This window comes from Paracoccidioides brasiliensis (assembly GCF_000150735.1).
Source record: "Paracoccidioides brasiliensis Pb18 unplaced genomic scaffold supercont2.18, whole genome shotgun sequence".
Classification (NCBI taxonomy): domain Eukaryota; kingdom Fungi; phylum Ascomycota; class Eurotiomycetes; order Onygenales; family Ajellomycetaceae; genus Paracoccidioides; species Paracoccidioides brasiliensis.
In genome coordinates this window covers 86,341-109,912 of record NW_011371375.1, presented here as the reverse complement: position 1 = coordinate 109,912, position 23,572 = coordinate 86,341, and the positions used below count along the sequence as shown (strand labels likewise).

General features: G+C 46.6%; 7 protein-coding genes across 7 annotated transcripts; 6 read left to right on the top strand and 1 right to left on the bottom strand.

Moving 5' to 3' along the window:
- Positions 1-1,557: 1,557 nt before the first annotated feature.
- PADG_08462 (uncharacterized protein) lies at positions 1,558-3,386 on the top strand (the record flags this gene model as incomplete). The annotated part of the gene is made up of 3 exons (XM_010765478.1): positions 1,558-1,588; positions 1,668-2,869; positions 2,943-3,386. 3 exons carry the CDS (start codon positions 1,558-1,560, stop codon positions 3,384-3,386), a joined length of 1,677 nt encoding a protein of 558 aa, XP_010763780.1.
- Positions 3,387-7,174: 3,788 nt separating this feature from the next.
- PADG_08461 (uncharacterized protein) lies at positions 7,175-9,172 on the top strand (the record flags this gene model as incomplete). The annotated part of the gene is made up of 7 exons (XM_010765477.1): positions 7,175-7,205; positions 7,286-7,321; positions 7,398-7,474; positions 7,546-7,603; positions 7,660-8,392; positions 8,463-8,814; positions 8,912-9,172. 7 exons carry the CDS (start codon positions 7,175-7,177, stop codon positions 9,170-9,172), a joined length of 1,548 nt encoding a protein of 515 aa, XP_010763779.1.
- A 1,176-nt stretch (positions 9,173-10,348) lies between these two features.
- Positions 10,349-11,663, top strand: PADG_08460 (uncharacterized protein; the record flags this gene model as incomplete). Its single annotated transcript, XM_010765507.1, has 2 exons — positions 10,349-10,522; positions 10,590-11,663. The coding sequence occupies 2 exons, from the start codon at positions 10,349-10,351 to the stop codon at positions 11,661-11,663; spliced, it is 1,248 nt and encodes a 415-aa protein (XP_010763809.1).
- Positions 11,664-12,391: 728 nt separating this feature from the next.
- PADG_12457 (uncharacterized protein) lies at positions 12,392-12,592 on the top strand (the record flags this gene model as incomplete). Its single annotated transcript, XM_010765527.1, has 1 exon — positions 12,392-12,592. One exon carries the CDS (start codon positions 12,392-12,394, stop codon positions 12,590-12,592), a length of 201 nt encoding a protein of 66 aa, XP_010763829.1.
- Positions 12,593-15,993: 3,401 nt separating this feature from the next.
- On the top strand, positions 15,994-17,247 carry PADG_08457 (biotin synthase; the record flags this gene model as incomplete). The annotated part of the gene is made up of 2 exons (XM_010765506.1): positions 15,994-16,215; positions 16,315-17,247. 2 exons carry the CDS (start codon positions 15,994-15,996, stop codon positions 17,245-17,247), a joined length of 1,155 nt encoding a protein of 384 aa, XP_010763808.1.
- Positions 17,248-17,501: 254 nt separating this feature from the next.
- PADG_08456 (dethiobiotin synthase) lies at positions 17,502-20,346 on the bottom strand (the record flags this gene model as incomplete). Its single annotated transcript, XM_010765476.1, has 5 exons — positions 17,502-17,677; positions 17,752-18,398; positions 18,484-19,883; positions 19,950-20,043; positions 20,159-20,346. The coding sequence occupies 5 exons, from the start codon at positions 20,344-20,346 to the stop codon at positions 17,502-17,504; spliced, it is 2,505 nt and encodes an 834-aa protein (XP_010763778.1).
- Positions 20,347-21,130: 784 nt separating this feature from the next.
- Positions 21,131-22,641, top strand: PADG_08455 (uncharacterized protein; the record flags this gene model as incomplete). The annotated part of the gene is made up of 3 exons (XM_010765505.1): positions 21,131-21,896; positions 22,086-22,228; positions 22,312-22,641. The coding sequence occupies 3 exons, from the start codon at positions 21,131-21,133 to the stop codon at positions 22,639-22,641; spliced, it is 1,239 nt and encodes a 412-aa protein (XP_010763807.1).
- Between the last annotated feature and the right edge of the window lie 931 nt (positions 22,642-23,572).

The following is a 23,572-nucleotide window of genomic DNA, read 5'->3' as shown; positions in this document are numbered from 1 at the left end:
AATGCAGTTGGAGCGGTTGTATTCGGTGATTGGCAATTACCACGCTGGGGTTTGCCGGAACTTCGTCCGCGCCCACTTTTTTTTACTTTTGTACATTCTCCCAACTCTATTAACCAGTTTAATGTCGATAATTAAATCAGTATTAACGTTAATAATAAATAGCTAAACTTATTATTACTCAATTCCGCTATTTGGGCATGGGGAATTGCGGGGAGCGAGGGGTAACGTGACGAACAGCCAGCCTGTGCCCCGCTCGCTCGCTTTCCCAGATATTCGACCGTTAATACATCCCATACACGTACCAAGGTCCAGGTCCAGGTCCAGGTCCAGCTCAATAGGTTGCCCGGCTATTGGTTGCTTCGAGTTCGGAGGAATTGCTCTGAACGGAGTTGAGTAGATATTGGGTTGAAGAACTAACTACCAGAGGAGTTTAATGATGCTTCCAGCCATGCTCAATGGAGCGAGGATGGCATATCTCGCCGGAAAAAACTACGCGCGCCTCTGTACACTCGAATCAGATAGTTAGGTTACCCTTCCGGAGATGGTGAGATGTACCGGATCTCGGGCTGGGGGTTAAGCTGTTTTGGTTTGTCCTGGTCTCCGTCCCAGTCGATCTTCATTCATATCAACGCAGACAGCAATTGATGGAGTAAATAAAGGGGGACCGGATCCTTGGGGTGTGCGCTGGTTGCAAAAGCGGTTGGCAAGTCACAATGAACAACATCAACCTTTTGTAGAATAACTGGAGTCTGAAGAAGGTTGATTTTTTACATGAGTATCAAAGAATCACCAGCAAACAAATTGTCCCTGCTTAACCCGTCCTTCTTTCATGCACAGAGCACATCAAACACTGCTCTATATTCATGGCCATTATTGGTGTTCTCAGTGCTGGACCACATTGTCTCTGGAGTTGTGTCCCTATCTCTCAGTTGTTCAGTTCCATCATCAGCTTTTTAATCCCCATCACCCGGTCTGCTTAATCGTGCATCCCAGTTATGAAAAATGCCCATCACCTGGGCATCATCCATCAACAACACCAAAATCCCTTCATCTCATCGTTATCTCCATCTCCTTCCTCTCCTTCTCCTTCCTCTCCATCTACTCCTCCATTGAGTCTCTCGTTTCTCCCCTCTTTCCCCCCCCCCCCCCGCCCCTTTTACCTGACCTGACCAAACTTCAGGAGATCATCCCAGCCTCTGCATCTAGCTCCTCTCATCTGTATCAAAGGTATCCAGGGGCTACATCAACCTCACCAACCAAGTCCCTACCATTGCCCAACCCGTAAGGAGCTTTCCCTTCATTCACTCCGTCCGCGTTCTCGTGTGTCGCGTCAAAAAGTTTTGAGTCCACACGGTCGTGGCCTGTCCTTCACCCCCTTTTTGGCAACTATCAACCGTCGAGAAACCCTACCAGTCTCCATTGACAACCTGTCGAGATGGATGAAAAGAAGGCTGAACCCGATATTTGGGCCAAAATGCCCTATGATGATGTCCAGTGCTTGATCTTCGAAGCAATCGCCGTGTCTCGATGACGTGGAGACCCAGGAGGATTGGAAGAATGTGTCATAGGCGCGCGTTTTTGGTTTGCAGTAAGTACATATATATCTCGTGTTGCTGTGCTTCTCTTTCAATTCCCCTCCAAAGACGTAACTGACAACGTCCGCTCAGAGGACTGGAACTGGTCCATCAAGCGACAGCTGCTTCTCACAAATACCCCTGCTGATAAAATCCTCAAGTTTGGCAGCGAAGGAATCTTCTGCCTTGACAAATTGAGAGCCACTCTCCCTCTTGTCATGGGGTATGAGCTCAACTCAAAGCATGATTACGATCTTGATGCCGACATGGATGATTACCCCGAGCTTGTTGAAGCCAAAAAGAGAATCATCACAGTCGGGCACTCTGTGTTTAGGTACAAAATTAGACGTCAACGTCGCCCAGTCACCTCTGGAACGCCCGAGGCATGGATGCAGGAGGGCCACTTCTATCCGTGGGTTTACCACTTGCATGCGTCTGCTCCTGGGCCGGGGTACAAGCGTTATCCGTGCAGGTGGACAATCCAATCTGATGAACTTGTCCACGGAGCATGGCCAGCTGGGTTCTCTAACCTTTCTTCACCGCTATGGCGTCCACCAGGTCGAATTCTACGGAAGGGGAGAGCATCCGGTAGCTTTCGCCATCCACAAGCAAAACTTGGAATTCGTCGACGCTCTGCTCAGTCTTGGGTTCAAATCGGCCGTTTTGGTGCGTCCCCGCGAGTCTTCCGTCGAATGGTTAACGCCAATCACCCATGCCGTCCAATTTGGGGACCACAGATTGGGCCTCCGTTCTGTTTCGCTACATCAGCCCCGAATGAGGAAGAGGGTGTCATTGGCTTGACTCCATTGGTCAGATCCATTTTGAAAAACGATGTGCCGATGATGAAGCGTCTCCTTGATCATGCGGTACATGTCAATCCAGTTCACAACAAGACCATTCTCCCACTCGGAGTAGCCGTGGCGAACAACAACGTCGAAGCTGTCGAGCTGTTGCTCGACCTTGGGGCGGATATTGATGACACCGACGCTTATTTCTACAACGCCCTGGACTTTGCCATCCACAACAATCTCGAAAATATGGCTGTCCTGCTCCTCAACCGCGGTATCCGAGTCACGACATACAACGTCAAGCTCGCGGCGCGTTTCAGCACACTTGATGCCCTTGTCAAGCTCATCGAGCGTCCAGGGGTTGCACCACATTTTGAAAAATCCAACGGACTCATAACCCGTGTTCCTGACCGCAACGGCAGACTTCAGGTACTTATGCGCGATAATCCCCGCGTTCTGGCCTACATCTCGACCACGAGCGACAATGTGGCGAAATACGTCACTCTTGTCAAGGGGATCTTCGCAAAGTATCAGCGAGACATTGCGAAAATCACGTCAAAATCTGATTGTTCGAACCAAGAATCCCATGCTCTTGCACCTTGCCGTGAAAGCGGGTCTTACTCGTGTTGTTGAGGACATGCTTCAAGCCGGTGCTGATCCAAATGCGTTGGCTGCCATGAACCCCAAGCGTTCGACCCTCCAAACTGTCATTCGCAAACAGAATCTGCCCATCATCCGCTTGCTGCTCAAGAAAGGTGCCGATGTGAACTCCAAGGGTGGACGCCATGGCTCCCCATTGAATGCTGTGAAACACGTGCGCAATAAGGCTATTCTGCGTATGTTGATAGGATACGGCGTCATCTATGATAGCTCAATTGTCAACGAGTACGCAGCCTGGCCCGAGCTGGAGACCAAGGTGGTCAAGACAAACAACAAGGAGCCGAAGTTTTCGAGCCTGAAAGCAAAGTTGCCTTCTCTTCGCAACATCTTTGCACGCACAATACAATGTCTGCACCGCAAGTAGGGGTGGGGAAGTCACTTTGCTGGGCCGGAAAAATGATGGAACGTTGATGGGTACTGGGACGCACCCACGCAGACAAAATCTCAGGTTCAACGTGGATTGAGAAGGCTAAGTCGATTTACAGGATAAGCATCCAAGCACAGCATTCCGTGTGTTCTCTTTCCCTCTCGCGGTTTCCACGAGATGATTTTCTTCGATCCATGGATTTTTTCTTTCTTTCTTTTTTTTTTTCTTTTCTTGCGTCAAATGATGTTTGGTTGTTTTTACTGGAAATTCTGATCTCAACAGAGAATTTTTCCCCTCCTTTGAGGAGTGATTTCGTCCACCATGGTTTTCTATTCTTCTTTTGCGACCGATTTCGATACCATACTGTACTATTTTTCCCGATTTTATCCGATGAGGCGATTTCCAGAAGCACTAGCTTTCCATGTTTTTAAATTTTATATGATTCTCCCAGTCTGGCCCAATTTTCGCAAAAATATTTTCCGGGTTTCACTTTCTCTGGGTGAAGGTGATCCGAGATGTCCCACCGATGGTGCTCTTTTTTTTTTTCACCGAATGGCGTTTTCAATTGTCATTCTTTTCCTATATTAAAAACGTTATCTGATATCCCTCTATGCTGCAACATCGTTTCAACAGATGGCACTTTTTCAGAGGCGATACGAAATTGGGATTTCCCAGGTTGTGATCTGGAAGCATGCTGATGAGAAGTCAAGGACATAATTCTGGGATATGCCTGATTTATACCCCATAGTTAGTTTAACAAAGACTAACCTAATGTCCAAGAAATGAGAACTTTTCAGTTAACATGACAAGACTCCTCCCTAGGATGTCAGAATGTTTCCATTCCTCATTTCTCTCTTTGCAGGCTCCCTCTTCGGAATTCGAACTATTCCCAAGTCTCAGATTCGCTTAAGAGACTTGGATTTTCCACCGCCGGTCACTTCTCCCGGACTCAACCAGCCCATCCGCCTTGAGGGTGGACCGATCTTGCAAACGAACCTGCAGAAGGGATAGGGGATGGTGAGATGCAGCTAAGTGGTTGCAAAGGTTCTCAACCCTACGAGGGATAACTATGGCTGGTCACCGTTTCCTCGGCGGCAGGATCTGCAAACTCAGCCAAAAAAAAAAAAAAAAATTCCAAGACAAGGTAAAGCAACAAACCAACCAAAAAAAAATAATGATAATGAAAGGGGGAAAAGGAAAAGACTAAGGATCAACAGATAATTTTGACAATTTAATACGTGGACGTTAATCTATTTACGCCAAAATCCCAATAGTCGGGCCCTATAAAAATTGCCCTGCTGCAAACTACAGAGTTAAATATCTGTCCCAAATTTTGTGCCAGAAAATGGTTGGATCCAAGGACATTAGAAGCCTGGAAATACCTTAAGAAAGTCAATCATCCGAGTTGAATAACCCAAGATTGCATACATGGCAGGTTTAAATGTGCATCAGCTGCACTATCTTCGATCAACTATGGAGTAGTCAATGAGACTCGATCATTTTGATGAAGAGAATGAAAACCCTGGGTGGAAGCTCTCCCAAACTGCGCTCTGAACATGCGAGAGTATTACTAATTGCGATATACGCATGGGCATCTGCTATCCCAGCCATCGAGCAGTATGAGAAAGTTGGAAATAGTGCCACCCGCAATCAAGGAGATTAGAGAGAAAACAAAGATCAGTCACGAACTAAGATAATGCAGGTTACGCGCGTACGGCAAGTTCATCAACTAGCCAAGCAACTCAAAAGGGTTTATCCCGCAATTGAGCAATTTTCTGCGGGCCAATGACATCTTGAGATCCCCAGAATTCCATTTGCAAGTCTGATGGGATGGCACACTCTCAGTTGGACAATGCATAAACTTCCAGCATGGACTATGGACAGCGGAAATTTTAGAATCAATTCAAGTGAAAGCAAGATATAGATCCAGAGATATCGTTTGAACAAGAAGCCTACAATTCCGCCGTTGCAGGGGAACAAGATATACGGTCTTGCTAAATTCGACGCTTGTTCACAGAATCACAACTCACTGCTACAACATGACCTGGCGCACCAGAACCCTCGGGTCATGCTCATTGATAGCTTAGGGTGGAACAGCTACCATGAATCAATTTATCTTCTGATGTTTCATAGCCGATTTCTGAACCCTGTATCAGCCCCGCAGAAACACTTCGTTCATTTGTGGGGAAGATGTATCTCAGGAGAATCGATGAAAACGGCTTGGAGGCCATGGTTCCGATTCCGGATGAAAAACCCGCAATGTAACCACAAGAAATCAAACAAGAATAAATGAACAATAATGAAGCATCCTTGTTGCTTGCTCTTTGGGTTGCTCTTTGGGTTGACTAACGATCCGACCCGCTATCGCTTACTTCCGCATGATTATTTGACTAACCTAAAATTTCCCCATACCTCCGTACACGGCTGGGTAGTCACAAGCACGTCCTTTGGGGCCCTGCACCGAGCAAGTTGCATTAAAATCATGGGAACTCCGCCCATTTTGTACGGAGTATGGAGTATTGACAATTTCATGGATTTTGGTCTGGTGTTTGGGGATATATTGATTTCCCGCCACACTCTTGTATTATTTGGCGTCCTTTCACTTAACTAGCGTGGGCGTGGGGATATGCGGCCCTGCAGATCGCTGCGCACGGAGGATATGAACATCTGCCCCATTTTTATATCTGGAATGAGTTTTTTTTTTTTTTTTTTTTTTTTTTTTTTTTTTTAATTCTCGGGTTCTCCACTTCTTTTCTCGCCCCATATTTTTGCCGCTCCTTTCCTATGATATTCAGAACTAATATGATGGTTATCTGTATAACCCCAAATTTTAACATCAGCGAGATACTGGTAATTATTTGTGCACCCCAAATGCAATAATAGTTGAGGGGCCGATTCAGGCTCGCAGAGTAATGAACGTCTGCAAAGAGAACACGGAGAAACCAGAAGTTTTAATGAAATATATAACTGCCTAGTTAAATGGCCCTGGCAATGAGATTCCCGAGCAAAGCCGTGCTTCGCAATTAGTCACACGTTAAAAGAATATGACACTCGACTGCCCGTTGAAGTGGAGCCAAGAACATATATAAGAGAGTCAAGATCCTGGCCGGTTGGTTGGTTGTACAGTCCAGAGAATGCAGCGGCAATTACCTATGGCAAAGCATGCAGATGGTATCAAGACAGCTGGCCCCCAACTAGCTTTCCCCGGTTCGAACATGTGGTTGTAGAAAAGCAGCTAAACGAGCTGGCCAGGATTAACTGACAGGGTGGACTTGTTGTATCATCAAATCTGCCGATTGTAATTGTCAAAACATGATGTAAAAGGAATGGATAGTATCTAAAGTCACTAAATTTGCGAAACAGTCTTGTTATCTGCCGTCAAGAAGGCAAACTACCCGACGAGAGCATCCACGATCTAATAGTCAGGTTACCAGAGGAGGGCGCTAGTGAGTAAAATATTGGGTAGTTCTAGAAGACTCAAAGATGAGGACAGCTGCAGGATACACATTCTGCTGAACCACACCTAAGGTGAGTACGAGGCGTTGTCCCGAGTTTTCTTCAAAACGCACAAGCCGCAGGATTCCAGAACCACCACCAAAAAAATGGCGAGATGGGAGAAGCAGTATTCGTACATAAACCTCCGATGAACGCACATTCCAAAGCCCCTGCCCTTTCATCTGGTTGACTCGAGTACGTCTCTTTTTCTTCTCCTCCTCCTCCTCCTTCTTCAATTTATACACCAAGCTCCATTGGGGATTTTGGGCTAGGAGAACGATGTGGACGAAATGGTTCTTTTGAAAGCAAAACGATCTCTGAGTGTGGTTGTCGTTGGGTACGTATAGGTGATATATTTAAATGTTCATTGACATTAATATATACCGTCATCTCCACCTCAGATATCGGTTTTGAGCTAACCGGGCGAGATAGCGCAGGTATGAAATCAAGATCCGGGAGGAGAACATAATCAACGGGTGGAAAAGATGAATTAACTTGTTATCTTCGTTGAAGGTATTGGAGGGTTGGCAACGGCAATATCTTTGGCAATTCGGGGGCACAGGGTGCTCGTCCTCGAGATTTTACCAGAGGTATGTGAAACGTGCCTGTTAGCCGGTGGAATAGTGGATGGCGGAAAGGAGAACGCTGACCGCTTCAACAGATCCAGGAGATCGGTGCAGGAATCCAAATTGCTCCAAACATGCGTAATATCCTTGCTCGTAAGTGATCTCTCATCGAATGTTTAATTCTTTCAGGCTAACATTCAGTGCCATAGGCTTGGGAATCGAGCCCGCGATCCAAGCGAAAGCTGTTGTCCTTGAGACAATAGAGGTTGTTCGATGGCAAAATGGCAAGGTCCTGAGCAAAATCCCCGTTAATCACCAATACGGCAAAACTGCAGTCATACACCGGGCGGATCTCCAGAGAGCCCTTATTGACAGGATATCCGAGCTGGATAATATTGAGATGCGACTCGGCGCAACAATAACTGATATTGACTTCGATCGCACAGCAGTTTGGCTTCAAGATGGTGAAATGGTAACTGGGGATGTGATTGTTGGAGCAGATGGGATCAAATCCATGATCAGAAACAGGATGATTCCGGACAGGGCCAACGGAATACTGCCTACCGGGGATAGGGCATTCCGAATCCTCATACACCGTGAAAAAATGCTTCGAGATAAAGAACTTGCAAAATTAATAGACAAGCCAAAGGCAGTAAGGTGGGTCGGCCCGCATCGACATATCGTAGGCTATCCTATACGCAACCACCAACTGTACAATGCAGTTTTCATTCATCCCGACAACGGGAGCGTGGGAGAATCCTGGACAATTCCCGGGACAAAAGAGGAGATGATGGAGATGTTCTGTGGCTGGGAACCTCGAGTATTGAAGTTGATAGAAGCTTCGACTCAGGTGTTGAAATCAAAACTTTGTTTACATCCGCCATTGCTAACCTGGGTAAAAGGTTCGTGCACTCTAGTTGGTGACGCATGTCATCCCATGCTGTAAGTTGCAGGCATCCAGATCTAGGTGGCAAGCCACATGCATGGATCAACCGATTGCTGATTCGCGCAGGCCCTATATCGCTCAAGGCGCTGCCCAGGCACTTGAGGATGCAGCCGCTCTTGGGGTAATCCTGTCCAACATATCGAGCGTGAAAAGCATCCCGTTTGCTCTTGGCGTGTATGAGAAGTGTCGGAAAAAACGTGCAGAAGCCGTCCAGCAGTCTGGTACTGCGAATAGAATTCCCCTTCATCTTCCTGACGGGCCAGAGCAAGTCGCAAGGGATGAACGGTTTGCAACCGTGATGAAAGGGGATAGCAGTCCGGATAAATGGAATGATCGGGAAACACAGCAGCTGCTCTGGGGCCATGATGCAGAAGAAGCTGCAAAGAAATGTTGGACAGGTATGCATGTCCCAAAGAGGGTATATAAAAGGCTCCAACAACCTATTCAGATGATCTGTTGTCAAGTCGCCCCTCGTTGCATAGCTAACGACATTAACTGTTTCTAGAATGCACAAGGGTGAAATGCCACCACCACAGTCTAAGCGCGAGACTGTGACATCAAGTGAAGCGCGGCGGAATTTACCAGACACGCAGCAATTGATACGCGCTCTCAATACTACGGTCGATCGACAACTAGGTGGCCGTCACGTTGTGGCTGTGTCAGAATGTGTATCCTCGGAGGCTCTCGAGAATTCATCCTTGCGGCGCTGTGCTTTTCTCACAGTCCGAAGTTTCGTGAGCAGCCACAGATGTGTGTCATTCAAGAGGGGGTGTTGATTTGAATAAGGAGCATGTTAGTGTCGGCGAATATATATGACTAAAATCGCCCAAGGCGTCGTATAAAGATTGCTCTTTCTGGCCCGGTAGTTTTCTCACGTAGGCTGGCCATCACCAAGAAGAGGCTAACAGCATCACTATCACTAATTTTTTTTCTGGTATGTTGTAGATAAGGCAACCAACCAACCTTGTGGACCTTGCTGGTGGTCTTAGATCCACGCCCAGAGGACGGTTAACTTGTCTGTCCGGGTCCACATCCATAGCAGATAGAAGCAGTTATCCCTGCTTGGTGCCCTAGAAATGAGAATTCCACGAATTGTGCGGGCCGAATTGCACGCGTCGAGCTCCGGGGCGACTGATCCGAAATATGGATGGATTGCTGTGATGATGATGATGATGATGATGATGATGATGATGATGATGATGATGATGTCGCATTCATGAAGAAACTGATTGACGAGTAAATTAACTAACTCGCTATTTAGCTAGCTAAGCGTCTTAACGATGAACTACAGGAACCCGAGAAGTGAGAAGTGGATGCTGGAGTGATATCTTCCAAGGCGAGTTAGCTCTTCCTAATCATTACTCAATTTTTCAAAGGCCCGTATCCAGACATTCGGTGCTCCCCTCATGCGAGAGTTTACATGACTATTCGTTCAGTTGATCAACTCACTATTTGATTAGGGACATGTTTCCAAGGTTTCATACAAGTTCTTCCGAGGTTCCAGCTTAAAATTTAACTATAAGCGATTAACCTACGCAGTGGACTGCAACCCCCCAGCCCTGTTAGCGGGTTACGGACGCGGGTAAACCTGGGCTTTTTTTACTATTTAGTTAGTTAGGGCACCTGGCTTGTCTCTGAATTTGGTCACCTGTGGGCCAATATGGATGCCCCCGATCAGATCGAGTGGAGATTTGATTTCAAAGCATGGCATTATTCCTCAGTGTTTGCCATTCATTGAGTATGTTTCGCCGTTTTTTTCTTACTCATTCGCTCTGGCGAAGCAGAATCTAAAATTCTATATCAGCGCCTGTTTGCAGTGGTCCTCGTTTGAGCTGCCTGGTGGATCGCATTCTCGCCCATCTATTCCCATCTACGAAAGAAGGCTCAGCAGCGCCCCAATATTGTACCTGAAACAGTGATTTCCACAAGCTCTCATCGCCCATCATTAGAACATGCCATCCCAGAATATCGTTCGGAATGACCCCACGCCCGGGGTGGGGTATTTCACTCCATATCAAAATCCCCCCTCCGGGACCGCTGCCGACCCCCAATCTGATGGCTCCCGGCCACCCAGGCTTTTCCAACCTTTGAAAGTGAGGGGCGTAACCTTCCAGAATCGCATTGGGGTATGAATTCGATCGATTATCTCGTGCAAATGTTAATATCCAATACTGATGGAATGAGGGTCCATAGCAGTCTCCACTATGCCAATATTTTGCGCAGGATGGACATATGAGCCATCTCGGAGGAATCGCCATGAGAGGACCCGGTTTTATCATGACGGAAGCAGTATCGGTTCTTCCCGAAGGTCGCATCTCACCGGAGGATGTAGGCTTATGGAAGGATTCGCAAATTGAGCCGATCAAACGAGTGGTGGAATTTGTGCACAGCCAGAATCAAGTAATCGGCATTCAACTTGCGCATGCAGGGCGCAAGGCGAGTAGCTTGGCTCCTTTCCTGGCAGTAAATAAAGTTGCAACGGAACAAGCAGGTGGCTGGCCAAAGAATGTCAAGGGACCCAGTGATATCCCGTTCTCAGCCGAGATGGCGCAACCAAAAGCAATGACGAAACGGGATATTGAGGAGGTGAAGGAAGCATGGGGTGCTGCCGTGAGACGTGCAGTGAAGGCGGGTGTGGACTATATCGAAATACACAATGCGCACGGCTACCTCCTCTTCTCATTCTGCTCACCAGCCTCAAACAACCGCGCAGATGAGTACGGGGGTAGCTTCGAAAATCGTACCCGTCTTAGCAGCGAGATCGTTACCATTACCCGCCAGAACATGCCCGAAGACATGCCCCTGTTCCTGCGGATTTCCGCCTCGGAGTGGCTGGAGGAATCCCGTCCGGACCTCCAGAGCTGGAAATCTGAAGATACCGTACTATTTGCAAAAATCCTCGCAGAGAAAGGGGAAGTCGATTTACTGGACGTTAGCTCGGGTGGGAATCACCCCGATCAAAGAATCAAGCCAGGGCCATGCTTCCAAGCCCCCCTTGCGTTTGCGGTGAAAAAGGCTGTGGGAGACAAACTTCTCGTTGGATCGGTCGGGATGATTAATAACGGCAACGATGCGAATAGGCTGATAGAGGAAGGGCTTGATATTGTATTTGTTGGTCGGCAATTCCAGAAGAACCCGGGCTCCGTATGGCAGTTTGCAGAGGATTTGGGCACTGAAATTAAGGTTGCAAACCAAATCAGATGGGGCTTTGGTATGAGAGGCTCCAAGGGGTTTTTGAAGACGAAGAAACGAGATGTGAAGATCTAGGATAACTTTGATAAAAAAAAAAATATGGATACAGTGGTGAGAGAATGAATGATTTGCCTGCACGCCTATGAATGTCATGGGTTATGGTTAAGCGTGGGATGGAGCAGGTTTGATGATCTTCAGAAATGCAACAACTTCTTGGTATCTTCTCATTGACTTGTAAATAGAATCGTCTGGATCATATAACTCCATAGATGGTGCAAAGAGAGAACACTATACGGATACACATAAAATTTCTGTTTTCACTGTCATCTTATATCCTCTGCAAGCGACGTCGGATCTTCTTTTCTTCAGTCTCTCATTGCAGACTACAAACCTTCAACAATAGGAAGCTCAAACTAACTATCCCTTCCGCCCCTTGGCAAACCACTGTAGCTCGAGGTAAATTCCCTTCATTAGTAGGCTTTTGCCATCGCTAAAACTCCGGGGATTGTAGAAATCTCCAGTGTGGACCTCCTCTTGGACGCAACAACAGCTTCCACGTAATCTCAACGCTATCCACAACTGTACCTGAGTACATTTATCCTCTCCTCCCGCCATGACAACTATGTCCTCCTCTTGATCCCTTCTTTCATTTCGTACCAGCGGTAAAAGGTGCGATCATGCAATTCACCACAATAGACGACAGACCCGAAGCTGCATTTATTTGGATGCAAAGAACGCAGAGAGCGGCTTCGCCAAGTGGAAGAGGCGCGCTGCGCTGCTAAGGTTACCTCTATCTCGTGGGCATGTCTCTAGCTAAGCGACATGACGGCACTTCGATGGATGGTGCATTCGATATAAGGCCCCGACTCTCACTTGTTGCTTGGGCATCACTTCTCACAGAGGCTTACCCCGGCCGTGAGGTTCGACGGTGTGCATCTAAAGGTAAATCTGCCGTCTGTCTTCCCTCAGCCGCGGTGATTGCCCACCGTGATACCCTTATATAGGAATCAGGATCGACTTCTATAGTTATCCCCAACTTGTACCGCGAAGGATGTAACTGCCAATGCAAAAGTCAGACTGTCTTGCGTCTTCAATCCGGTCCTAGTTTATAACAAGTTTGTAGTTCCGTGAAAGAGATCAGAATCAATGATACTCCCGTCATGTCAATGGTGCACATATATCCCATGTCGTTGGACATTCTAGAGACTCCTCCCTCCTTCTCGAGGGACCCCCCCCCCCCCCAACGCCTCAATACAGAGACGCAGGCATTGGTTAGTTATACGCTGAGATCAAGATCATCCTTGAAATTCACCACTCGGATGCCGGGCCCTTAAAACGACTTGACACCAGACTTCTTGAGATAAATAGCTACTTCAGCAGTTAACCACACTGGGCTGCGAGGTTGAAGTTAATGAGACCTTCAACCAGCCTGCGGAAGTTGACAATGTTGTCACCTTGACGTGCATTAGTTAGTTATTAACTACTTATCCCCTCGTCCGTCTTTTGTTGCACAATTAGCGTGGTATCACTAGGCGTAAAATAAAGGCATTTGTCAGCATGTCTCAACCAATAGGTTCACGCACTATTTTGTATGGGCTGCTATTGGTCACTACAGATCCACACTTTCGCGATTTTCATGTAAGCAGAAAGTGCGTTGAGAATTCAGACCTACCTACATGCCTACCATGGAGCCCTACCCACCTGCAAATATGGAACCTACAGGGAATTCAGATGATTTTCTAGAATCCTGATCTTAATCTATGCATCAAATAACTAATATATTCTCTAGAGTCTATGAAAAAGCCAGGTAGAACCTCGACAAAGTGAAAATGAGTAATTGAGGAAGTCATTGCAGAGATACCACCTCTAGAATCAGTCAAATTTCTTCCTCTAGAACCTAGTTCACGGCTGCCAAATCTTCATATTCCACCAGATGTTGGTGTTCAAAGCCCCTATGCCTTATTTACCTTATTCTTCTCTGAAGATTCCATTCGTAATATCGTCAATTCAACCAATCTCTATGCAAAATTGAAGGGAGATGATGGAGATACTGATAATGAAGCTCCAGAGAGCTTTGAGAAGGATAAGGAGAAGGATAAGGAAGAGGAAATCCCTATGGAAGCTTCTGCAGAACCCTCTATATTTATGGAAACATCTAAGGAATTGAAGACCTCTATTCAGCAATGTCCATGGAAAAAGACCACTTCAGAGGAAATAAAGGTCTTTTTAGGAGCTCTTATCTATATGGGGATTCATAAATCCAGCTGGACTGATCATTATTGGAGGAATAATCTGAGAGAAGGTCCTATTCATTCAGTTCAATCCTATATGACCTTGAAACGTTTTGAGCAAATCAAGCACTATTTCCATATATCCAACCCTCGAGAAGCTCGCCAGCCAGATTCTAAGAATAAAGATTGGTGATATAAGATAGAGCCTTTGACTTCTAACTTCCATAATGCCTGCCAGAAATATTACACCCCTGACTCAGAGATTTCCATTGATGAAATCATGATTAGATGCTTTGGTTGAAGTCAGCACACATATAAGATGCCTGCTAAGCCAATTCCTCAGGGATATAAGGTCTTTGGACTAGCAGAACATGGATATCTTTGGACATTTTCCTGGTCTAGCCGCCGGCAGGGCATAATGCCTATGTTTCAATTTCCAGGAATTACCAGAACTGGATCCATGGTCATGAATATGATTCAGCGGCTTCCTAAGATCCCTATTATTAGACCTACTGAGGAATCGGATACTAGACCCCCTACTGAGGAATCGAATACTAGACCCTACTGAGGAATCAAATACTAGACCTCCTACTGAGACTCCTATCATTGAAGCTTCTATCATCAAAGCCCTCCCTACTAGTGAAGCTCCTACTAGGCCTTCTGCTGAAGAGTCAGCTAATCAACAAGTCACTCCATACTCAATTTACCTAGACAACTACTCTACCTCTGTTCAATTATTCCACCTACTTTGAGAGCATGGCTATGGAGCTTGTGGGACTACCTGCTCTAATCAGGTTCTCCCTATTCTAGCAGAGCTTTGAGAGCATTCAAAAGAGTATTCTATGGAATACTCTACATGCTATGGAAGTGAATAAGGTCCTCTGTCTAGCCTGGCAAGACAATAATATGGTATTAGCTCTTACTACTATTCATTCTTTGGACACCTTCATTGAACAATTTTGAAGACGGCCTGGAGAACTCTCTACCAATGCTCATATAGTCCACCCAGTCTTTGAGAATCAACCTAGGAAGAACCTTCAGATTCCAAAGATTATTGATGACTATAATCATAATATGAATGGAGTAGACCTAGCAAATCAGTATAGAGCTTCCTATAGCTCTCATAGAGTGAGCTATCAGACCTGGTTGCCTATTTTTCTATTGGATTCTGGATGCTGCTGTTGTCAACGCGTGGAGGCTTCAGTATATATATATATGAAGCAGCAGGGAGTCTCTAGGCTACCTACTCATATAAGCTTCTGTGAGAAGCTCTATCAGCAACTCTTTGAATTCAATTTGAAGATCCATGATGATCTACCCCATGAGTGATCAAATCTAGAGCTTATTCATCAATGAATTTCTCTACCAAAGCCTACAATTTGTGTCTGGTGTTGATATATGCGAAAGCTAGGTCAGCAGGAGAGTAGACAAGCTCCTAGATCAAGATCTGGATGCTCAGCATGTAAGAATGTGGCTCTTTGCTTGAAAACTAGATGCTGGGAGGAATTCCATGGCATTGGCCAGAGCTGAAGAATCTATATAACGTAATTAGGCTTAGCTTATTATAATACACTAATACCAAATAGTACGCAATATTACACCATTTAGCCAATAATATCACGTATAATATACACTAATGAAATCGCGCTAATTGTGCAACAAAAGATGGACGAGGGGGATACACGCTCAACTTGTAAACAAAATTGCTTCACCCGGGGGGATCATATTCAGTTACATGGCTGACGCCCCGTCCCGAACGACGGGCAGTTGTTCTATTGGCGGCATTCTCCTCAAAGCCCAAACAGGGTTCTGAAATCCTGGATCCAAGGGGCATCAGCACCACGGAAAGCTTAATTGCCCCAGCCGGAACCTTTAATTTTAGAAAAAGACCAATCCGGAGCGAAGCGTTGGGGCTTACTCTACCCCCCACGGTATACCAATGAGTTTAAGGCTGCTCTCATTCCCACTGGGTTTCTTCCAACAAAGCCCTCAGTCGGCTTGTCTGTCTGCACCCGTGAAACATGTGAAGACTAATCAGAATTGGTGATAATTCCACAGCTTTTGTTGGTCGCATCCATTTCAATTACTACCTATTATTATTATTATCTTCCCCTCCCAGTAGTTAGCTGGCCGACGCCCTGGCACACCGATTGTAATAAAAAAAAAAAAAAAAAATGGCGTCGATGAGGCTACCTGCGCTCGTGAGCAAAAGCGTTCGACGCACTTACGGCCCAATTACACAAAACCGAGCGGCAACATCTATATCTCCGGCGGCTGCGTCAATACCAAAAGTCCTGCAAGATGCGCTTGCCGCTGAAGGTCCCCGCATCAATTGGACTCGGGATGAAATCAGACAGATATATGATACCCCCCTACATCAGCTTACCTATGCCGCAGTACGAGTTATCCCTAACCGGAAAAAGAGCCACACTCATTACAATAGTTACTTGACCGCAGGCTAGAAGTGTGCTAATGGTTTTCCCCGGTGCCCACAGGCCATTGTCCACCGGCGATTCCATGACCCCTCGGCTATCCAGCTCTGCACTCTAATGAATATCAAGGTCGGCGGATGTACGGAAGATTGCTCGTATTGCTCACAATCCTCACGATACAACACCGGCCTGAAAGCTACGAAAATGAGCACTGTCGATTCCGTTCTTGAAGCGGCCCGCATCGCGAAAGAAAACGGTAGCACGCGCTTCTGTCTGGGAGCAGCATGGCGGGACATGCGCGGTCGCAAAACCAGTCTGCGAAATGTCAAGGAAATGATCTCCGGTGTCCGAAAGTTGGATATGGAAGTTTGTGTGACTCTTGGAATGATCGATGGGGATCAGGCCAGGGAGCTGAAAGAAGCAGGGCTCACAGCTTATAATCATAACGTCGATACCTCGCGGGAATTTTACCCATCCATCATTACTACACGCTCGTATGACGAGCGTCTCCAAACGCTGAGCCACGTCCGCGAAGCGGGTATCGATGTGTGCTCCGGCGGAATTCTAGGTTTAGGCGAGGAGGACTCAGATCGAGTTGGCCTGTTGCATACTGCAGCCACGCTTCCAGCTCATCCAGAGTCGTTTCCTGTAAATGCCCTTGTCCCGATCAAGGGAACCCCGCTGGGTGACAGAAAACCAATCGAATTCGACAAATTGCTGCGCACAGTAGCGACGGCGAGGATCATCCTGCCCAAGACCACTGTTCGATTGTCCGCAGGGCGCATAAGCATGACTGAGGAGCAGCAGGTTGCGTGCTTCATGGCTGGGGCCAACTCAGTGTTCACTGGTGAGAAAATGCTTACCACCGATTGCAATGGCTGGGAGGAAGATAAGAAGATGTTTGCGAAATGGGGATTCTATCCAATGCAGGCTTACCAGCGGAAGGAGTTCCGAGCTTCTTCGGATGCTGCCGCTGCGGTTGCTGCAGCGAGCTAATAGAAAGAAAAAAAAAAGAAAAAGAAAAATTGTTTGAGCATACATTTTATATTTGTTATATTTTCCATATTTTCATGCAATGAATAAAAAAGTAATAGTTATACATCTACCCCGCCAAGTCTATTTAGCAAAAGAACTTTTAATCCATCCATAATCTTCCCGACCACCCCTCTATATCTATATATTACCTTAAAGACGGGGAAAACAACAAAACAACAATAACAAAAAAAAAACCCTTTGGACAAAATAGACTCTCACAGAAGAGCAGATCGAAGGGCCTTGTTTACCATAGCCAACTCATCTAGATCTGATGTTAAATCACACATTAAATACAGGACATTCCCCAGCACACGACAGTGAATATTAAATCCGTCAGGATTCGTCTCGCTTAGTCTCCTCTGCAGGCCAGATGCAGCATTTGAATCATATCCTGGAATCAACAACCCTCTGTCAGCGGGATGGGAACATGGATCGTCTTAACAAGGCAGGAGATATACTACTTACCACCACCATCCTGGTTTCGAAGGGAAATGCTTATAACAGTGCCTATAGCAAACACTCCTTCAACCTGTTCTGAATGTGAGAGGTCGCGAACCAGTTCTTCGGACCAGCTACTCCAGACTTGCCGCGACTGTTGCTGTTGCCCTTGTGGATCGGTCATCTGATCGATAACACGATTCAGCGCACGATCCATGTCCCCGGCGGCCGTTAGAGGATCGCCATGCTTTTGATTGCGCTGTTGGATCTTCCTATGTCTCTCTGCATCCGCCGTGCTCAACATGCGAAGCGAAGCTTCCGCCACCTTGCAGCCGACAGGGTGTGCAGTGTAACTGTGTCCATGCAGCAGTGCATCGGCTTTATGTGGACTGCAAAAAGCCTCAAAGACATCCTGGCCTGCTAGAGTTACGCAAAGGGGTAAGAGTCCGCCAGTCAGTAGCTTGGCATGTACCGAGATGTCAGGATGTGTGTCCAGGAAGGAACTGGAGGAAACTCGGCCTAGACGATAGAGGCCTGTGAAAACCTCATCGAAAATCACAGGCAGGCCAGACCATGTATTATGATGTCGTGATCGTTGTGTAGTTTGTCCCTGTCCAAATAAGGCCGGGTTTTCCCGAACAACGTCAACCATAGATTGTTGAAAAAGTGGATCACTGCGAATGATTTCAAAGTTAGCGATGGCTAACCGCGGGTTAAAAAGAAAAGAAAAGAAAAGAAAAGAAAAGATGGAATGCTAACACGAATAACATCCCGCCAGCTCCCAGGATGACTGGTTCCATGATCAGAGCTCCAAACTTACGGCCATCCCGGAGGGTAAGATTTTCTATAATTTTCTTTATGTAAATTTTGTAACGTCCGCTAGCCTCGGAACTCCTGCGTTGGTCGAGGTCAAAGATAGATTGCAATGTAGAAAATTCTGCATCTGGACCCAAGGCTTCCTTCAATCCTGCCGGGGTCTGAACAATCCATCTTCCCCGCACCATTTTTACCGTAGGGAAGTCGAACCAATGGCCACGGCCACGGTACCATTCAACCCTTTTATTGTAGATTGACGGCTCCGAAAGATCCATTGTCCCAATAGTGTCGCCGTGATAGCTTCCACGTAGGCCTAAAATCTCAATGTCGTCCTTGCTGGAATCCCATTGATATCGCTTGCACGCTGCCCTCAGAGCCATCTTCACAGCTACCTCCATCCCAGTGCTACCATTATCAGAGTAGAAAACTCTGGTTAATCGAGGATTGTCCATCATTTTGATTAATGCCTCCGCAAGGGAAAGGGCTGGCTTGTGGACTGCACTTGGGAATATAACATGACCATAGCGGCCGGCTGCATACGCGGCCTCCAACGACAATTCGGGATTTCCATGTCCGAGACACTGCGTCCACCATGATGCAGACCCGTCAAATGTGGGGCGTAACAAATTGGGTGTGTCTGTTTGGGCAGGTGTAATGTTAGAAGTGGTTGAGTTCGAGCAAAGATTTGTAGAATTGCCCTTCAAGGTCTGGAAACAGTCTCCATACGCTGAATCAATTACCATGATGTCTCCTGAAGTTATTGACTTGTGTTGGGTAAATGGATACCAAAGGGACGAATGAGCCTTGGAAGGCATAGCTTCAAGCTCTGATATCCGGGAATGATGTTTTTCGGACAGTCCATCCAAAAACCCAGACAGAGGCGAGTGATTTTCTGTTACAAGCTTTTCAACTTGTTGCTCGTAGTACTTTGACATTGCCTCCTCATCGTTCTCAGCAGGGTAACCATTGCTTGTCAACTTCTTTTCTGGAGGCTGAGAAAACACCAGAACTGGAATACTCTTCTTGGAGGCAAAGAAATCCTCTAGATATTCGTGGTTTTGATAATAGTTATCCTCTAACACTGCAACCGCATCTATATCATATCCGCGGAGTACCAGACTCTCATACGCGGCGATGGAAGATGAGATGCCTCCTAATTTTGAGTCCGCGATCAGGATGACAGGTAATCGCAAAGGTCTATAGACATCGCTTTGCGGTGTGCCATTCGGACCGGGAGACAGAACTCCTCCCGCTGTCTCAACAAGCGCGAGTCCTTGTCCATGTTGCGCCCATCCATTAAGGGTCTGACTGACCGCCTCAATTATTTCTCGGTCATTGGGACACTGGAGGTACGATAGTCATTGAGATATCACGTTACGAATATTGTAGAAAAAGGAGAGGAAACCTACCTTTTTGCCAATGGCAGCAATATGAGGGCTCACTGGCCGATCAAATGTATACAAACACTTGCACGAAACATGCCTAGCGAAGCGGCTGATGTGTCTTATAGCTCGCGAGTTAGTGTTAGGCACACCAACGTAGTTAGTTAATTCTAGGAACAAGGCTGTGAAAAAGAAATCCAGGAAGCAATTTCATCGACGCATTGTTATGCACGTACCTATCATCCCGCTCACAATCAGGCCCGGTGGAAACTGGCTTCAGGTACCAGTGGTTGGCCTTGGGATTTGATACGGTATGGGCTCTATAGAGGAGTGAAGAGAATATCGTTTTACCCACGTTTGTATTGGCGCCGTATACTTGATATGTTAGCAAATGCCGTGAGAGAAAAGCCCCAGCACGCGCCATAATTTAAACATAGGGGCTCCCTTTTTTAAATAGAGAACAAACGGATCCGAAGACCTACAATAGAGAGGAGTAGTTTTTTTAAGAGGCCTGCGGAAAGTTCCAACACCCCTCGATCCCCATAATTTAAGTTTTAGCCCTACAAAAGCATAATCCGCCGGCTGGACGGGGATATCTCCTGGGAGCTGAGCATCAATTAGTTACACTACACTACGGCATTTGCATCTTGGGCACCGGAGGAAGCTCCTTGGATAATTCTGCGTGTTAACTACCCCATGGGCCGCCAACCCCCCCAAACCCCCAACGGCATAGTTATGTAGTAGTTAGTTACTGGGTTCTCCGTCAGCGTCGCTCCCGCTAGTTAACTCGCCGAGCCCCTTTTTCTGTCCTAGCAATAATAGTTAAAAATACGGAGTACTATCGGGCAAGGTTCTGGGGCAGCTGTCTGGGTGAGCCAGGTTTGACTCAGTCGTACTGAAATTCGACGACGCACTCAGAAACCCCTGCCGAACGCCCGGCCCCGCGGAGAGTCTCCGCTGCAGTCGCATGTAATAAAATGGGTTACATGGGTGTTTGCCCCATGCCCGACACCATCAAAGTTTTTGCCATTACCAAACATGGCTGGCTCCTCTTCGGGCGCCAGATTGCCTTTGTTCCATAAAAACTAAAACCCTGGTTAATAAATGGAAAACCCCGACAAGCGTGCTGGAGTATATATATATCACCCAACCTGTTGAATGCACTCTCTCTTAGGATGTGATTGACCTGGTCAACTTGTAAATCCACAATGGAACCTTCTGGGCCACTTCTGCGAGCTTTTCAATCTCGTTTGGATCAGAGAGAGGTCAAGGGACATCGTCGCCGTCTAAAAGTTGCACCGCCCAATTCGGTTGATTTCTCCTCCAACGATTTCCTGTCTTTGTCAACCTCAGACGTCCTTCGATCTCACTTTCTTCAAACTCTTGCCAGTGAGTCTTCTTCACATGCGCTTGCAAGTAAAGGATCCCGACTCTTGGATGGCAATTCTGCCTACGCAGAGAAGTTGGAGCGTTTCATAGCCTCCTTCCACCATGCGGAGAGCGGCTTGCTATTTAACTCCGGTTATGATGCAAATCTCTCGGTATTTTCTTGCATTCCGCAGCCAGGGGATGTTATTTTGTACGATGAATTGATCCACGCCAGCGTCCATGATGGCATGAGGCTGTCAAGGGCGGCTAAAAGGATCCCGTTCAAGCATAATTCCACCGATTCATTTTTCGGCATTGCGCAGGGCCTGGTGCAAAACGACCCTCTAATAGCGTCAGGAGAGCGGAGCGTCTTTGTTGCATTGGAATCGCTCTACAGCATGGATGGAGATATTGCTCCCATCGCGGAGCTTCTGGAGGTTGTTAGGGAAGTGTTTCCCCAAGGAAACGGATATATGGTTGTGGATGAAGCACACTCAACTGGTGTCTTCGGGCCCCGAGGTGCAGGGGTCATTCAGGAGCTCGGTGTGGAGAATCGTATTTTCCTCAGGTTACACACTTTTGGCAAAGCATTAGCAAGTCATGGAGGTACCAACCCCGGCCCCCTTAATTCCACTGCCACCCAGATACACTAAGCTGCGCCCTTGGAGTGGCCCGTATAAGGAGCTCTACACCAGGCGTAGAAGTGCTAGAAAAGGAGAAAAAGTAGCTAACCAACGTCTGCACCCCTGGTCTCTTTTATTCTTCTTTTTTCTTTCTTTTTTCTATATCTTTTAGCTATTGTTCTCTGTTCTCCCCTAACCAGAGAATACCTGATCAACTACGCTCGAAGCTTCATTTACTCTACAGCGATGAGCCTTCCGTCCCTCGTCTCCATCCGCGCTGTATATGACCTCATGAGCCAGGGAGTAACAGAGACTGTATGACCAACGCTCCAATCAACGATTCCACCACCCCCCTTTTGATATCATCTTGCCATACTGACGCACGATCGCAAACCCAGCTCCAATCCCAACTGTACGAACTTGTCCAATACATGGGTACCAGACTAGAAAAACAACTCCCTGAAGACCCCGCCCTCATCAGAGTGCAACATCAAGGTCGATCTCCTATCTTCTCGCTTCAAACCGCAATGCCACGTGAGCTTGCAAGCTTCCTGCAAAGCGAGGGACAAATAGTCCGTGCAATTATGCCCCCAACAGTACCCAAGGGAACTGAACGGGTGCGAGTATGCCTGCACTCTAAAAACACATTTCAAGAGATCGATAGGTTGACCGATCTGATAAAAAAATGGATTGAGCAGCAACTCCCAGGCAGGGCTTGTAAACTGTAGTAGCATGGCATGGGTGGTTATTCTATTTTCATGATAGATATCTCTAGGATGTATAGGGCGGGGTAGCATATATGTAATGAAGATATTCTGAAAAGAGGAGGCTATAAAACCGTCCCTACACAGGCAGAAATATGTGATCCTAATAGAACTGGTGAATTAACACTATTCCTGTGGGGGAATATTCCTATTCTGACAGACCTGGCGTTATACGCCATAAACATTTAGCTAACTTCAGCGGATTCATTTAGCCGGGTAAGGAGTGTAATTATCAATCCTTCAACCCAAATATTCAGAAAGTCGAATAGCTGTTTTTCACCTCCCGCCATCGGTGGGTCGTGATATATACGTCGGGAACAAGCTTGGGAGATGGAATTAAAACTACTTGGAGCGAAATGTCGAACGGCCAAGGTGCTAGTGGAAAGCTTCCCCTTATTTTTAACAGGATAATTGACCTCGGGATGGTGTATGCAACAGCATTCGCATCTCTTGCTGAAGACATGGACAGTAACTATTGTCTTGTACACCAGATATGTCATTCCCGTTGTCTACTGTCTGAAATACAACTCAAGATTAGAGTCTACGTCGAAAATTGATAACCCTCATAAAGGGTTCTAAGCTTTTATTCCCAAAATTGACAGCTCTGGATTGGTATAGCTGTACCTCTATCGTTGCATGTGATATGCGGGCCCCAAAGCCCTAACGGTGTTGAAAGAGAAGTGGGACACATGAAGTATTTGTAGCCAGGTTTGCTAATAAAACTCGAGGAATAGTTCATCAGCCGTGTGCATTGTTCAATCGAACTTGCCGAACAAGAGGGGTCCTTGCGAAACAAGAGTTCAAAATAAGTGTACTGATAAATGTCACAGGAAGCAGCAATGATAACATGATAAATACACGCTCTAAATCTTGAAACAACATCGCGTTGCGGTCT